Source organism: Meles meles, chromosome 5, assembly GCF_922984935.1.
Source record: "Meles meles chromosome 5, mMelMel3.1 paternal haplotype, whole genome shotgun sequence".
Lineage (NCBI taxonomy): Eukaryota > Metazoa > Chordata > Mammalia > Carnivora > Mustelidae > Meles > Meles meles.
Window position 1 is genome coordinate 57110093 of NC_060070.1, and position 16671 is coordinate 57126763.

General features: G+C 35.6%; 1 protein-coding gene across 8 annotated transcripts in view; it reads right to left on the reverse strand.

Annotated features, from left to right (window-relative positions):
- The window catches only part of STXBP5 (syntaxin binding protein 5), a 175276-nt gene that overhangs the window by 72190 nt on the left and 86415 nt on the right, over positions 1 to 16671 (reverse strand). For all 8 annotated transcript variants that reach the window (XM_046006921.1, XM_046006923.1, XM_046006919.1 and 5 more), the window contains 2 exons: positions 8543 to 8697; positions 7332 to 7404 (listed from right to left, as the gene is read on the reverse strand). In XM_046006921.1, the coding sequence (XP_045862877.1) occupies positions 7332 to 7404; positions 8543 to 8697 (228 nt within the window). The remainder of the gene's footprint in view (positions 1 to 7331; positions 7405 to 8542; positions 8698 to 16671) is intronic.

A 16671-nucleotide genomic window follows, 5' to 3' on the forward strand; every position in this document is an offset into this window, starting at 1 on the left:
ATAATGCACGTTTGCTCAGTTAGAACAATGTACCATGTGGCACACACTGGACTGAGTGCTTTATATATACATATACCTTATTTACTTCCTGCATCAAACTTATGATGTGGACATTTTACTGAAGAACAAATACTTAAGAGTAATGTCCCAAAGGCATGCCATCTAGCAAGGAGAAGCAGAATTTAAACAGTGCTCCTAACCAGTAAGGTGTAAGGTTCTCAATCAACAGATGCCTCACCTTTTTATCAATAGAGCTAATACAAATTTTCAGTTCTCCTTTTTTTTTTCCAATCAATGGAATACAATAGTACAATATTTAATCTAGAGAAACTCTCTTGTTTCAATGATAATCTAAATAAAATTCTACCTTAAAGGTTTCCTAGATATGAAGTTATTTCATTAAATAAAGAAAAAATGCTTTTCACAATCTCAAAATTAAAGTAAAATCCTAACTAAATACACAATGATATTTCTCTTCTGGTTTGAATTCCTTGAGAATGGCTACTTAAAAATTTATCACGAAAACCAGAATATGGCTATCAAATCTAAAAAGTTCAGAGTGGCTCATCTGCAAAAATTAGATGTATTTATAAGTCTACTACAGGTAATAATTTAAAAATTAAAGAATAATTTCAGAAAATTCCTTTCTAGATTTCAAAATGAACCGAACTGTCATTACTCATTCCTCAACCACACATTAAAAACACGGAAAAAAACCTCAAACAAAAACATGAATTAAAAAATGGCAGGTAACTTTTTTTTCTTTAAAAACACATTTTAGAGGCGCCTGGGTGGCTCAGTAGGTTAAAGCCTCTGCCTTCGGCTCGGGTCATGGTCTCAGGGTCCTGGGATTGAGCCCCGCATCGGGCTCTCTGCTTGGCAGGGAACCTCCTTCCTCCTCTCTCTCTCTGCCTGCCTCTCTGCCTACTTGTGATCTCTGTCTATCAAATAAATAAATAAATAAAATCTTTAAAAAAAATAAGAAATAAAAACACATTTTATAATACTTAAACACAATAATCTTACTATTATTATACATTTAACTGATCCATTTGCTATTTTTATTGAAAATGCCTAGCCACAGGTTATTTACACAGTATTTTAATTTAAATATTTTTTGGTACAGATGACACATAAAAGATGAAAGTCTCACATACTATTTGAAAACTTAGCTAAGGGAAAAAAAATCTATTAAGAGGAAGTTATTCTAGGGGCACCTAGGTGGCACAGTCAGTTAAACATCCAACTCCTGGTTTTGGTTCAGGTTATGAGCTCAGGGTCATGGGATCTGGTCTTGCATTGGGCTCTGCCCTCAGCCTGCAGAGGGCTTAGGGCTGTCGTTCCCTCTCCCTCGGCACACTCCCCGCCCTCCACCCTCGCACTCTCTCTAAAATAAATAAATCTTTTTAAAAAAGAATAAGTTATTCTAGGGCTGTCAATTTTTTTTTATTATCAATGTATTTTTTAGATGCTATTTGAAAGAGGGGGAGAAGCAGATTCCCTGCTAAGCAGGGAGTCCCATGTGGGGCTTGATCCCAGGACCCCAAGATCATGACCTTAGCTAAAGGCAGACACTTAACAGACTGAGCCACCTGGGCGTCCTTAGGATTACCATTTAGAAATAATATTTTTAAATTCCTCCATTATGGTGGAGATATAGATATACATACACACACACACACAATCTATAATCTATATAATCTAAAATCTATATATATAATCTATATATATTATCTATCTAATTTTAAAAAAATGATAAAAATACCCAACTGATAAATTACAGATAGTACATAAGTTGATGTAAATCTAGGAATGCCTTAAAATAAGGTAAATAATACTGTTCACTTATACTTCAGGGTTTCCTAATCCTGCTACTATTCATTTGCTAATTCTGCTACTATACATTTTGGATCAGAAAATTCTTTATTATGAGGGACTCTCCTGTGCACTGTGGATGTCTAGAAGTATCCCTGTCTTCTACCACTAGATGCCAGCAGCTTCTATAAAAAACGTTCACACAGCCATTAAGTATCTAGGGGGAGAGGGGGAAAAATAGCAAAATTGTCCCTAACTGAGAAACACTGAATATGAATGGGTAAAGTCAATTAAATATTTAATTATTATCTCCAGGAGATACAAATATTATTTATTTGCAATGTACTTTAATTCAAAGATGTTATAAGTAAACATACTATCATCTATGTTAGAAAAAGAAGAATATGGTAAATACCACAAAAAGTTGCCAAGGAGCTATGGTGGCAATTTACAGATCAGCAGATCAGATATATATATATATATTTTTTTCTTTTTTCTTTTTTTAAAGAGAGAGGGGGGAAACATATAAAGAGGAGATGAGGGCTGACTTTGAAAGATTTATGGAGTTTTGACATCAGTGAAGCAAGTGAAATTTGCAGCTCTTGGAAGCCATATAAGAAAAAGCATTGAAGTTTGATCATAGTTCAGTTTTTCTAGGGAATAAGGCACCTATAGGAAGACAGTGAGAAATCAGGCTGGAAAGGTATCCTAAGTTTCTACTGTGTAGAGCAGCAAGCTGAGGTGGTGCTCTCAAATCAAACAACAGTAGCAACCACAGTGGTTTAGAGATGAGAATAACAGGGTGCCAGTTGGCTCCATTAGCCAAATGTGAGACTCTTAAAAGAGGAGAGTGACAAGCTTGGTGCTACTCTGACAACGGGACTCGTGACAGTGCCAAAGAGTGCACTGGGGTGGGGAGAGCACAGAACTTATCTGGAGGTAAACTGTGATGGGATCAATTCTGGACTTATTTTGTCTGCCTGCACGGTATCGAAGTATTAAGCTGAATCATATTAAATTTCAGAAATTCAACAAATTTTGGCTTAAAAAATAGAAACTCTATATAAGCAACATACTGGATCTGGTAAGTCTGGCAGGTAATTAGAAATGTGTGTCTGGATCTGTAAAAAGAGGTCAAGATTATGGATATAAATAAAGTGTTTTCAAACAAAAGAAATAGCCAAAAGGCTTAAAAGACTATGCAACCACCAAACCGACACTGCAGGAAATATTAAGGGGGGTCCTATAAAAGAGAAAAAATCCCAAGAATATCATTGAACAGAAATATAGAAACAATCTATAGACAGAAAGACTTCAAAGGCAACACGATGTCAATAAAAACCTATCTCTCAATAATCACTCTCAATGTGAATGGCCTAAATGCGCCCATAAAACGACACAGGGTTGCAGATTGGATAAAATGACAGGACCCATCCATATGTTGTCTACAAGAGACCCATTTTGAACCTAAGGATACACCCAGACTGAAAGTGAAGGGATGGAGAAGCATCTTTCATGCCAATGGGCCTCAAAAGAAGGCCGGAGTAGCGATTCTCCTATCAGATAAATTAGATTTTAAACTAAAGACTGTAGTCAGAGATACAGAAGGACACTACATAATTCTTAAAGGGACTATCCGACAAGACGATGTAACAATTGTGAATATCTATGCCCCCAATATGGGAGCACCCAATTACATAAGAAAACTATTAATCAAGATAAAGAGTCATATTGATATGAATACAATAATAGTAGGAGATCTTAATACGCCTCTCTCAGAAATAGACAGATCATCGAGGCAGAAAATTAATAAAGAAATAAGAGCATTGAATGAAACATTGGACCAGATGGACCTCATCGACGTATATAGAACATTCCACCCTAAAACAACAGAATACTCATTCTTCTCAAGTGCACATGGAACCTTCTCCAGAATAGACCACATACTGGGTCACAAAGCAGGACTCAACCGATACCAAAAGACTGACATTATTCCCTGCATATTCTCCGATCACAATGCTTTGAAACTGGAGCTCAATCACCAGGAAAAGTTCAGAAGGAACTCAAACACCTGGAAGCTAAAGACCACCTTGCTTAAGAATGCTTGGATCAACCAGGAGATCAAAGATGAACTTAAACAATTCATGGAAACCAATGAGAATGAAGACACCTCGGTCCAAAACCTATGGGATACAGCAAAGGCGGTTCTAAGGGGGAAATACATAGCCATCCAAGCCTCCCTCAAAAACATTGAAAAATCCAGAATACACCAACTGTCTCTACACCTTAAAGAACTGGAGAATCAACAACAAATCAAACCAACTCCACATGCAAGAAGGGAAATAATCAAGATTAGAGCAGAGATCAATGAGGTAGAAACGAGAGATACAGTAGAACGTATCAATGAAACTAGAAGCTGGTTTTTTGAAAGAATCAATAAGATCGATAAACCATTGGCCACACTAATCCAAAATAAAAGAGAGAAAGCCCAAATTAATAAAATTATGAATGAAAAGGGAGAGATCACAACTAACACCAAGGAAATAGAAACAATCATCAGAAATTATTACCAACAGATATATGCCAATAAGCTAAGCAACCTAGATGAAATGGATGCATTCCTGGAAAGCTACAAACTCCCAAAATTGAACCAGGAAGAAATTGACAACCTGAATAGACCGATATCTAGCAATGAGATTGAAGCAGTGATCAAAAACCTCCCAAAAAACAAGAGCCCAGGACCTGACGGATTCCCTGGGGAATTCTACCAAACTTTCAAAGAAGAAATAACACCAATTCTCCTGAAGCTGTTCCAAAAAATTGAAGCAGAAGGAAAACTTCCAGACTCTTTTTATGAAGCCAGCATTACCCTGATCCCCAAACCAGGCAAAGACCCTACCAAAAAAGAGAATTTCAGACCAATATCACTGATGAATATGGATGCAAAGATTCTCAACAAGATCCTAGCAAACAGGATCCAGCAGCACATTAAAAAGATTATCCACCATGACCAGGTGGGATTCATCCCTGGGTTGCAAGGTTGGTTCAACATTCGCAAATCAATCAGTGTGATAGAACACATCAATAAGAGAAGAGAGAAGAACCACATGGTCCTCTCAATTGATGCAGAAAAAGCATTTGACAAAATCCAGCATCCGTTCCTGATGAAAACGCTTCAAAGTATAGGGATAGAGGGAACATTCCTGAACTTCATAAAATCTATCTATGAAAGACCCACAGCAAATATCATCCTCAATGGGAAAAAGCTTGCAGCCTTCCCGTTGAGATCAGGAACACGACAAGGATGCCCACTCTCACCACTCTTGTTCAACATAGTATTAGAAGTTCTAGCAACGGCAATCAGACAACAAAGAGAAATAAAAGGTATCCAAATTGGCAAGGAAGAAGTCAAACTCTCTCTCTTCGCAGATGACATGATTCTTTATATGGAAAACCCCAAAGACTCCACCCCCAAACTACTAGAACTCATACAGCAATTCAGTAACGTGGCAGGATACAAAGTCAATGTACAGAAATCAGTGGCTTTTTTATACACCAACAATGAAAATACAGAAAGGGAAATTAGAGAATCGATTCCATTTACTATAGCACCAAGAACCATAAGATACCTGGGCATAAACCTAACCAAAGAAGTAAAGGACCTGTACTCGAGGAACTACAGAACACTCATGAAAGAAATTGAAGAAGACACAAAAAGATGGAAGACTGTTCCATGCTCTTGGATTGGAAGAATAAACATTGTTAAAATGTCTATACTGCCTAGAGCAATCTATACTTTTAATGCCATTCCGATCAAAATTCCACCGATATTTTTCAAAGAGCTGGAGCAAATAATCCTAAAATTTGTATGGAGCCAGAAGAGACCCCGAATTGCTAAGGAAATGCTGAAAAACAAAAACAAAACTGGCGGCATCACGTTACCCGAGTTCAAGCTTTACTACAAAGCTGTGATCACCAAGACAGCGTGGTACTGGCATAAAAACAGACACATAGACCAGTGGAACAGAGTGGAGAGCCCAGATATGGACCCTCAACTCTATGGTCAAATAATCTTCGACAAAACAGGAAAAAATATTCAATGGAAAAAAGACAGTCTCTTCAATAAATGGTGCTGGGAAAACTGGACAGCGATATGTAGAAGAATGAAACTCGACCATTCTCTTACACCGTACACAAAGATAAACTCGAAATGGATAAAAGACCTCAACGTGAGACAGGAATCTATCAGAATCCTAGAGGAGAACGTAGGCAGTAACCTCTTCGATATCAGCCACAGCAACTTTTTTCAAGATATGTCTCCAAAGGCCAAGGAAACAAAAGCAAAAATGAACTTTTGGGACTTCATCAAGATCAAAAGCTTCTGCACAGCAAAGGAAACAGTCAACAAAACAAAGAGGCAACCCACGGAATGGGAGAAGATATTTGCAAATGACAGTACAGACAAAAGGTTGATATCCAGGATCTATAAAGAACTTCTCAAACTCAACACACACAAAACAGATAATCATATCAAAAAATGGGCAGAAGATATGAACAGACACTTCTCCAACGAAGACATACAAATGGCTATCAGACACATGAAAAAATGTTCATCATCACTAGCCATCAGGGAGATTCAAATTAAAACCACATTGAGATACCACCTGACACCAGTTAGAATGGCCAAAATTAGCAAGACAGGAAACAACGTGTGTTGGAGAGGATGTGGAGAAAGAGGAACCCTCTTACACTGTTGGTGGGAATGCAAGTTAGTGCAGCCACTTTGGAGAACAGTGTGGAGATTCCTGAAGAAATTAAAAATAGAGCTTCCCTATGACCCTGCAATTGCACTGCTGGGTATTTACCCCAAAGATACAGATGTAGTGAAAAGAAGGGCCATCTGTACCCCAATGTTTATTGCAGCAATGGCTACGGTCGCCAAACTGTGGAAAGAACCAAGATGCCCTTCAATGGATGAATGGATAAGGAAGATGTGGTCCATATACACAATGGAGTATTATGCCTCCATCAGAAAGGATGAATACCCAACTTTTGTAGCAACATGGACGGGACTGGAAGAAACTATGCTGAGCGAAATAAGTCAAGCAGAGAGAGTCAAGTATCATATGGTCTTACTTATTTGTGGAGCATAACAAATAACATGGAGGACATGGGGAGATGGAGAGGAGAGGGAGTTGAGGGAAACTGGAAGGGGAGATGAACCATGAGAGACTATGGACTCTGAAAAACAACTAGAGGGTTATGAAGGGGCGGCGGGGGAGTGGGGGGGTTGGGAGGTTGAGGGACCAGGTGGTGGGTAATGAGGAGGGCACGTACTGCATGGAGCACTGGGTGTGATGCCAAAACAATGAACACTGTTATGCTGTAAATAAACAAATAAAAATTAAAAAAAAAAATAGTCAGCTTAAAAAAAAAAAGAAATAGCCAAGCCTATGCTAAAAAGATTCTCTTTCACCACATACTAAAATAAACTCTCACCAAATTTTATTTCTTACCCATTTTGTGCCAGGTCTATAAGTACTAAATCCTTTTCCAGAAGAACCACTACAGCATATGGTTCCTGAAAATCTAGAATAGGAAAACAATGTTTTAAATAGTTTTAAATATGCAAGAAGATAGCGAATTAGATCATAAACATTGCTTGTTTTTTTTTTTATTACTTTGTTCCATTCTCTCAAGTATGTAACATTCTAATCTTGTACTTCATGTAATTTAAGACAATTTTGTCTTAAATGAGATAGATCTATATAATAACTCAGACAAAATTATCTCAGTTTTATAAAGATGAATAAGACAAGAAGTTCACAGTAACTTCTATGGTATTGCAAAATCCAAGGTGGGGCATGGGCAACAAACCCAAAATTTAAATCGCAACAACTGTAAGAACAATTCTTACTATTGGATCTCATAGGAACTCGAGTACTCTATACTACAATTTCTTAGATATTTTATATATACCTGTTTAACTATAAAATACATTACAGCTTTACATTTCAATTGGCTTCAAATGAAGTAAAACAGATCCAGATTTAAATTCCTCTTGAAAGAATATAAGTTAGTTGTGATGGCTAATTTTATGTCAGCTTGTCTTTGCTTTGGTGTACAGCTGTTCAGTGAAAGACAAATCCAAATGTTGCTGTGAAGGTATTCTTTAGATGTGATTAACATTTCAAACAGTAGACTCTGAGTAAAGAAGATTATCAGATTTAATGTGCGTGGGCTTCAATCAGCTGAAGGCCTGAAGAAGCAATTCTGCCTCAAGACAACTCTTTTCTGAATTTTCAGCCTGCGATCTTGCTCAATGAATTGACTTATTAGCCTCCACAATTGTATGAACTGAACCAGTTCCTTAAAATAAATTCATTCTCTTTCTCTCTCTCTCTTCCTTTCTCTATACCCTATTGGTTTTGTTTCTCTGGAGAACCCTGATTAATATACTAGTGTTCTATAGAATTCTAAAATGTTTCTTAAAGTCCACAGTTTTTTTTGCCCTTAAGTGGCACTAAAGGCTACTATCTCATACTAACCAGATAAAGCTTATTAAACAAAATTAACTTTTGGATAAAACTTGCAAAGTTATGAAGACAGCATCTCTCTCCCAGAAGAATTACAGCATACTAAGACAAGGAAACTATTTAGAAAACCTACAGGTCTTAAATAGCAGATATCTATAGAGAATGAGTTTTAAAGATGCAAAGCTTATTACCATTTGGGTATGGTGTTTCACACAGTGTTAGAAAATCAACAATTGAATAGTCCATTTCCAGTACAGCAGTACTCTTCCCATGCATAACTGTTAAGCAGGGTCTTCTTCCTACAGTATCATAGGACAAACCTCCTGATAAAATAATAAAAGGTTCCCTGAAAATAAAATACACAGGCAGGATTATAAATAGCATAGTGGAGACTATTTTCTTGCTGTATTGTAAATGTTTTAATTAGTGAAATAATAAATTCTAACATCTTAATGCATGATTTAATTGAACACTTGTGGATTTTTTAAATGGCATTAGGTAAGACCCAAGTGAATTCATGAAAATTAACCTATAGTAAGAATGAAACTGACCACGTTTGACTCTCATACCTCGCCTTGGTCCCTAAAATTTTTTTTCTTTAATCCTCTTTATACAACTGTCAAAAAATTCTCTCTGTGTTTCTACTGGTCACGTCTCCTGAATGTACAGCCTTTATTTCCAATCCTAATAACCAGGCCTTCTCAACAGATCTAAGAGAGCATTTATGGCCTGAGGCATCCACTGTATGTGACAAATTAACTTCTCATTGATGTAGCAGGAATGTACTAGTTATAAATCACCCTTGAGAGAACAGTTATTCAAAATCATTTTCTGGAGGACTTCTGGAATTTTGGCTGGTATGCTCTCTAACCACAGCTCTCATGTACATCCACTAGCTGCCAGCTTGCCACTTCTGATTACCTCTCCAACTGTCTCCCTATTAGCCATTACTTAATGATTTATCTAGATGCGCTTTTTAAAACTGTATCCTTAAATATGCAAAAGGCAAAATATCTTTTCATATGTTTTGGCCTGTATTTATCTTTGTCTTGATTATTCATGCTTTTTGTCCATGTTTTCATTAGATTAATAATCCTTTTCTAATTGCTTGGTAAGAGTTCGTTGATTCTAAGGAATTAGCTTTGATCTGCTATGTGTCTCATCATTTGTTGGGTGGGAAGCTGTTTATGGGACATCAAACAGATGATTTTAAAAGTTTGATATAAGATTTTCTTAAATCCCCTCATGATGTTTTAGGTACTTCCTGTTGTTCTGGAACTAAGCTGCCTGAATTTAAATTAAATCTCAGCTCTGGTTTTCCTTTCTGTGTGATACTGAAAAGTTGCTTAACCCCTCTATGGAGACCGAGTGGTATCTATCTACCCCTGACAATTACTGGATTAATATACACAAAGCACTGGCATCAATGTGTGGCACATAGCATATCTTTGGTAAGATTTACCTATTATTACTATTATCATAAAATTACCATTGTTATCCATTATGAAAGTTCCCCTTCTTTTGGCATGTGGAAACATTAACATTTCTAAATTGCTTATTTTTATCTAAAATAAACTCTAGAATAAATAAACTCCACTAAAATTTACTTAGAGTAGTAGTACAAATGTGTAATTTATAAAGAAATACAAATATTAGGTCAAATAACTCAATTGTTTTTTAATACTGAAACATTTTACCTATTTTAATATATATAATGGGATATGTGTATGTGTGTATAGTATTTTATTTAAAACTATACTCTCATGTATCCTTGTTTTAGTTTTTTTCATAGAATTTATCATTAAAACTTATTTTGTTCATTGTTTTTCTCATTAAATTGTAAGCTCCATGAGGGGAAGGACATTTGTTCATTTTGTTCCTTGCTGTATCCAAAACTTGGTGAGTTAGTAGAATGAATACATAAATGAATAGAATTAACAGAAATGTATGTTACACTAACCACTCTTTAGTTTACACTATCATTTAGATTTTTCACCACTAAAATGATTTTGTTAATATTATTTTTCCACCTAAGTGACAGTAATCAAGGTTAAAATTCCCAAACAGAACTATACCAATACATTGTTTCAATCACTTTGCATAGTATTATTGTGACTATAGTTAGGAAAGCATATTTAATTTTCTTCCCTTTTGTTCCACATATAATGAATAAGTAGGATACATTTCCTCTCTTGTGTACTTTGAAACATACCATACAATTGAATATAAAATACTAGAAAGAAGGATGACTTCATCTTTTACAGACTGGAGGCCCGAGCCATGTATTTTATAAGCAATATTTCAAAAATAGTCTGATAAATGCTTTTACATATAGCCAACTTAAAAAAAAAAAAAAAAGCAGCATTGTTAATATAAAAACCAGGAACACGAACCATAAGAGACTATGGACTCTGAAAAACAACCTGAGGGTTTTGAAGGGTCAGGGGTAGGAGGTTGGGGGAACAGGTGGTGGGTAATGGGGAGGGCACGTTTTGCATGGAGCACTGGGTGTTGTGCAAAAACAATGAATACTGTTACACTGAAAAAATAAATAAAATGGAAAGAGAAAAAAAAAAAAAAACAGGAACAGGGAGATGCTGAGCTACATAATAGAATAAAATTTCCATGGAAATATCAGGTAGGTTTGCCAGGTAAGTCATCAGTTTATTAGATAAATTGTTAATAATGGTATTTAATAACGTCATGGCAATTAGGTAGGTTTATCCTCAAAAGGCAACTAAGTGTGTATTCAGTGGCCTTGTAACTTGCCTATGCTTCTTTTCTAAACTTAGGAGAGAAAAAAATACATGATGAAAAAAATAGGGATAAAAATATAAGAATAAAAAAATATGAGTAAGAAGCAGTTTCAAAGAGATACCAAGTTAATATTTTTCATAATAAAAGTTCCCCAAATCTAGCAATAAATGCATATATATGCATACATATATGTATACATTTAAATACATTTTTCCCTTATATCTTATGTGTTATTTAAAAAAAAAATAGAATCGGGTAGGGTTGGGAGAAGGGGAAGGGGGTTATGGACATTGGGGAGGGTATGTGCTATGGTGAGTGCTGTGAAGTGTGTAAACCTGGCGATTCACAGAACTGTACCCCTGGGGATAAAAATACATTATATGTTTATAAAAAATAAGAAATTAAAAAAAAACTTAAAAAAAAAAAAAAGAATCTAAGTTTGCCAGGCAGGAATCACCTGACTTATGAACACCCAAGAGATTATATTTTTCCTTTATAAATTACCAAACTTCGAAGAGTAAATATTAATGAGATGAATACTTTACAATAAGTAGTCATAAATGCAATGATAAGTATTTTAATACTAGATATTGAAAATTACATAAACTTTTATTGGCATTTAGAATTATATAAAAAAACTCTAGAAATCTAGATTATTTCTAGGTAGCATATGAATTATGGAGGTGGAGAATCTGTTTTTATAAACACAATGTTAGCTTTTTTGATGTTATAGTAAGACCTGGAGAAAAGATCATTTTTATCCCATAACTTAACATAGAATTTCAGTAGAATTTCTTTTAATGATACTGGGTGCTCCTCAAGACTGTCATTTTGTGAAGATATCTGCATTAGAAGGGTGTCTGGACATTTTAATAATTTATTTAATCATTTAATCATTCACTCATTCATTCATTTATGAGACCAAGTGCCATGCATATGCTCACGCAGGGGCAGGCAGAGGGAGAGGAAAAGAGAATCTTAAGCAGGTTCCATGCTGGGTGTGGAGCCTGATTTGGGGCTAGATCTCATCACCCTGAGATCATGACCTGAGCTGAAATAAAGAGTAAGATGCTTAACTGGGACTAAGCCACCAGATGCCCCTGGACCTTTCATAATCTGATTGAAATTTTTAAGAGGCTGAACATTTTTAATTAATTCCTTTGTCTTCTAACCTCCCCAGACTGGCCTTAATAAGTGGTTTGGCTCAAGTTGTGTTTCATATGAAGCCCTCTGCAGTTAAAGGAAGTACTTCTGCCCAAAAAACCATTTTTATAACCAATTTGCTCAGCTTAGTTCTGCAACATTACCCATTCATTCAAATTTATTTTGAGCACCTGTATTCCTAAGAATAAAACAGTGCACTCATGTCTAGTCTACATGAACAAGCACATTGGGACAAGTGTTACAAAGAGAATAAAACAACGTGGAGTGGTAGGCTGACTGTGAGGGAGGCCACAGAGCAGTTACTGTAAGAGTCGTCAGAAAAGATCCCTAGAGTAATGACAGATGAGCTGGCCGGAATGATGAGGAGCCAGTCAAAGAGCTTGGGGTGGGGAGAAAAGGGATGCACATTCTAGGTAGCAGGAATAATGGCAAAGACCCCAAGTCAAGAATGAGTCTGGTACATCTGAGGAACTAAATGGCTAATCAGGTTTCCACACAGTGAGTAAAGCAATATGTGATAAGAGATGACACAACTCCAAATCTTGTAAAGTGCATCCTGTTCCCTGTATTAGGATCTTAAGAACCTGTCTCCTCCATATAGTCCCAAGATAACTTTAGTTCTGGCCCTAATAACCTGCAGCTGAAATTATTATAATAGCATTTGCACACATTGTTTATTGCCTGAGATATACTTCCCCTCACTTTCTGTTTGACTTTACCATTCTAAAACTCAGTTCAATTACTATCACCTCAGAAAAACCTTCCCTGATCCATCTACCCTGATTGTGCTTGGTTCCCTTTCTGTGTTCCTAGAATCCTGTGCCGCCGCCTTCTCAGCATTTACCACACTGAATTGTCATTATGTTTATCTAGTTTCCCTTTGTACTGTGAGCTCCTTTACGAAACAGAGGATATAATTACCTCTACATCCCCAGGCCCTAGCTAGGTACCCCAAAAAGTGTTTATCAAATACATATTTAATACCACTAAACCTATCACTCAGATGGTAACTAATACTAGGACTTACAATCAGAAATGCTGTAGGATTTGGTAATATTTGGCCAAATTTGGTAATAAACACTGCCTAAAGTAATTTGAAATGTAACTGCTGTGCTGTTCTGTTACTCTTTCTGCATAATTAGTACTGCCACCTATATTATTCACTACTTCTGTGTATTTTTAAAACTGGAATTTAAGCTCCAAATTCTCTCATATGTCCTTAATTTACATTACTAACCTTATTAAATTCTCCAACTTTCATCAAATGCAGATGTGCCCTTCTATTTCAAAGGAAACACTTAACTATAAATTTGGTGAATAGAATTATACCTTGGCTCTTGAAAGCTAACAAATATCTTCTCTTTACCACTCTAACCTCAGTGCTCAACTTTATTTGGGGGTGGTGAGGAGCAGAGGGAGCATAAGAGAGGAAATCTTAAGTAGGCTCCACGCCCAGTACCAACATGGGACTCGATCTCACAACACCTGAGATCATGACCTGAGCTGAAATCAAGAATCAGCTGCTTGACCAACTGAGCTGCCAAGGCGCCCCCCAGTGCTTTGCTTTTTATTGAATGAATATATGACTTTTATGAGACCGTACATCAAATTTTTAAGATTCTCAGTTCAAATTCCAATTCCAAATTATGATTATTTAATTTGAATAGTCTTATGAAAAAACTATGCAACTATGATCTCATATTTGGTGTCAAATTGCTTACTTTTCACATAAAAGCTAAAGGCTAAGTTTTTTGAAGTATCAAATCAAAATGAAATAATCAAAAACGAGGTTTCAAAAACGAATTTTTAAGGGCTGAGAAGCAAAAAAGAAAACTTAAAATATAGGGAGACGAATTAAAAGCACTCTTTTAATCATGGAATGCTACAGTTTCAAACAATGCTTCTCAAACTGTCTGTGGTCAAGAACTATTTAAAAAAGTTTAATTCATTAAAAATCTGCGTTTTGTAAGAAAAACAACTAAATGTGTCCACAGATATTGTGGTAATATCAAATGGTATTCAAGTTTCCATACTCTTACTTTTGATTTGTGTATTTTGTCTCAGAGAGTAAGTTGACTAGAACCATTCATGCACCATACTTGGAGTAGCACTAGTCTAGAAAACAAAAAGTTGAGCCTTCTAAGGATACTGCTTTGACTTACCCTATCATGACCAGGGAGGTATGTGAGGATGTCACTGAAGACCTCACTGCAAGGTGTCAAACTCCCTGACACTCTGAAATTAATTCAGAAGCCATGGAATTCTTTAAAACAACTATTTGATAAGAGAACTATTGCTTAGTTATGACAAGTTTTCACCAGGGACCTTTTTGAGTAAACGTGAAAATAACAAGGTAGCATAAGAATAAGCCATTATGATAAGGAACTGAATGCAGAGAAGCACAATGGGTCATAACCCAAGTTTTGGAAGAAGACATCTATGCTCAGATCCTAGCTCTATTACTTTGTACCTATGAAGATTGAACAACTTATTTTAATTATCTGAGCCTCAATTTTCTCTTCTGTAATATACACCTCATAGAGTTATTATAAAGATAAAGTGACATTGCATATACATGGCTTATTACAGTGCCCAGTACAAAATGCATTCTCAGGAAGTGACTATTACTTTACTAGCACCATGATGATGATAGTCCAGTGTCCTTCTAGTTCAGATCTGTACCTCTGCCAATTTTAAGAGGACTCTCTGAGAACTAGAGTAGCCACCTCAAAGCTATGTTTCACTAGTGACTAACCCTAATACTCTCCTTTGCTAATATAGATAAAAAGATAGAAGTTTGGAGGGGAAAATAAAGGAACATGATTTAGACAAGTTTTTGTCTAAATGAGCAATTTAACAATGGTATAGTTTTAGTAGATTTGAATATTGCAGTATTTGCATAAAATTAAGATTTCAATATTGTTGTTTATTTTATTGATATAATTTTCATGAAAAGTTATAGTAATCAGACTTAATACATATCCTTTTAGTTATCAAAAATGTGGAATCTCCAAACACTTCTATAAATTGCCATGAAGTATACTAGAGTGATACTGAGAATGTGGTCTGTGAACCCCTAAGGGTTTCCAGGATCCTTTTCAAAAGGTCAAGGCTAAAACCATTTCATTATGGTATTAAGACACTATTTGACTTTTCACTGTGATGATATTTGCATTGATGGCACAAAAATATAATAGTAGGTGGATTCAACTCCTGGTATCTCAGCATGAACCAAAGCAATGGCACCAACCTAGACTACTCATTTTATTCCTCATTGCCTCACGTTAAAAGGATTTTTCCCCTTCCACTTCCAAAGGTCTTTGGTGAAGTAGTAAAATGACTAATTTTAAATAATGACCCTTAATATGTCTTTCTAATATTGAGTTAGGGAAATAAAAATATACACAAAGCACTTGTGTACACTTAATTGGACAGTTATTTCCAGAAAAGCACTTGTACAGTTGTCTGAGTTGTGAGCTAAACTATCTATTATTTTTGCTTACAGGATGACTAACAAACTATAATTTAGGTTTGGGTAATTGACAGTCATCTTCCCAAAAATGAATGAAGTGAATCTTATTTTAGGAAAAGCAACTGACATTATTTGTTTACGATGATAAAATCTGAGAATTCAAGTAAAAATCAAGAGTTTGGGAGTTTCTGTCTGCCATGAATTTCACAGTTTCCCAATACTTCAAGATTTTCCTCAGGAGATCAGTGGTGATATCAGCAATTTAAAGATATATAATGAAATGTCTCAATACTAGAAGATATGAAAGAGTCAATCAGTATTTTCCTATTTACCAGTGCCATGATGTTACAAAAGCATGCAAGAGTGAAAGAGTCACTGCAAGTGCTGAAAGACCAAAGAATTTTCATGGGAGAGAGTAAAAAATTTTACCAATAAGCAATTCAGATCTCCCACTACAACCAATATTTAAGAATCTACTACTTGTCAAGTTTGGGTGTAGTGGCAAAGAATATTTACCATTATTTTAAAAGTCAAACTACATACCTTTGTAAACCTGGATTTTCTTTGTATGCCTCAATTAGAAGAACATTACCACAAAAGACTGACTGTAGAAGCAGATCTGAGATTTTAGCTGTAGTCTATTACACTATACTTGAAAGAAATTTCCAAAATAAACAATTCTAGTACATTTTTAGAAGGAGTTATTTTAAAATGTTTTACTTAGGTTAACATGCAAGGGGCTATTATTTTTAAATGAATTAATAAGTATTTTTTAAATTCTAAACTTTATTTCTAGTAGGATAAATATCAATAGTTAAAACCACATAAAGCAGAAGATGTTTGGTGTTCTCAATAACTGAGTGTAAAGGGTCCTGAGACCAGTTTAGGGACTGATAGTATACACATAAAATTAAGCCCACACAAAAG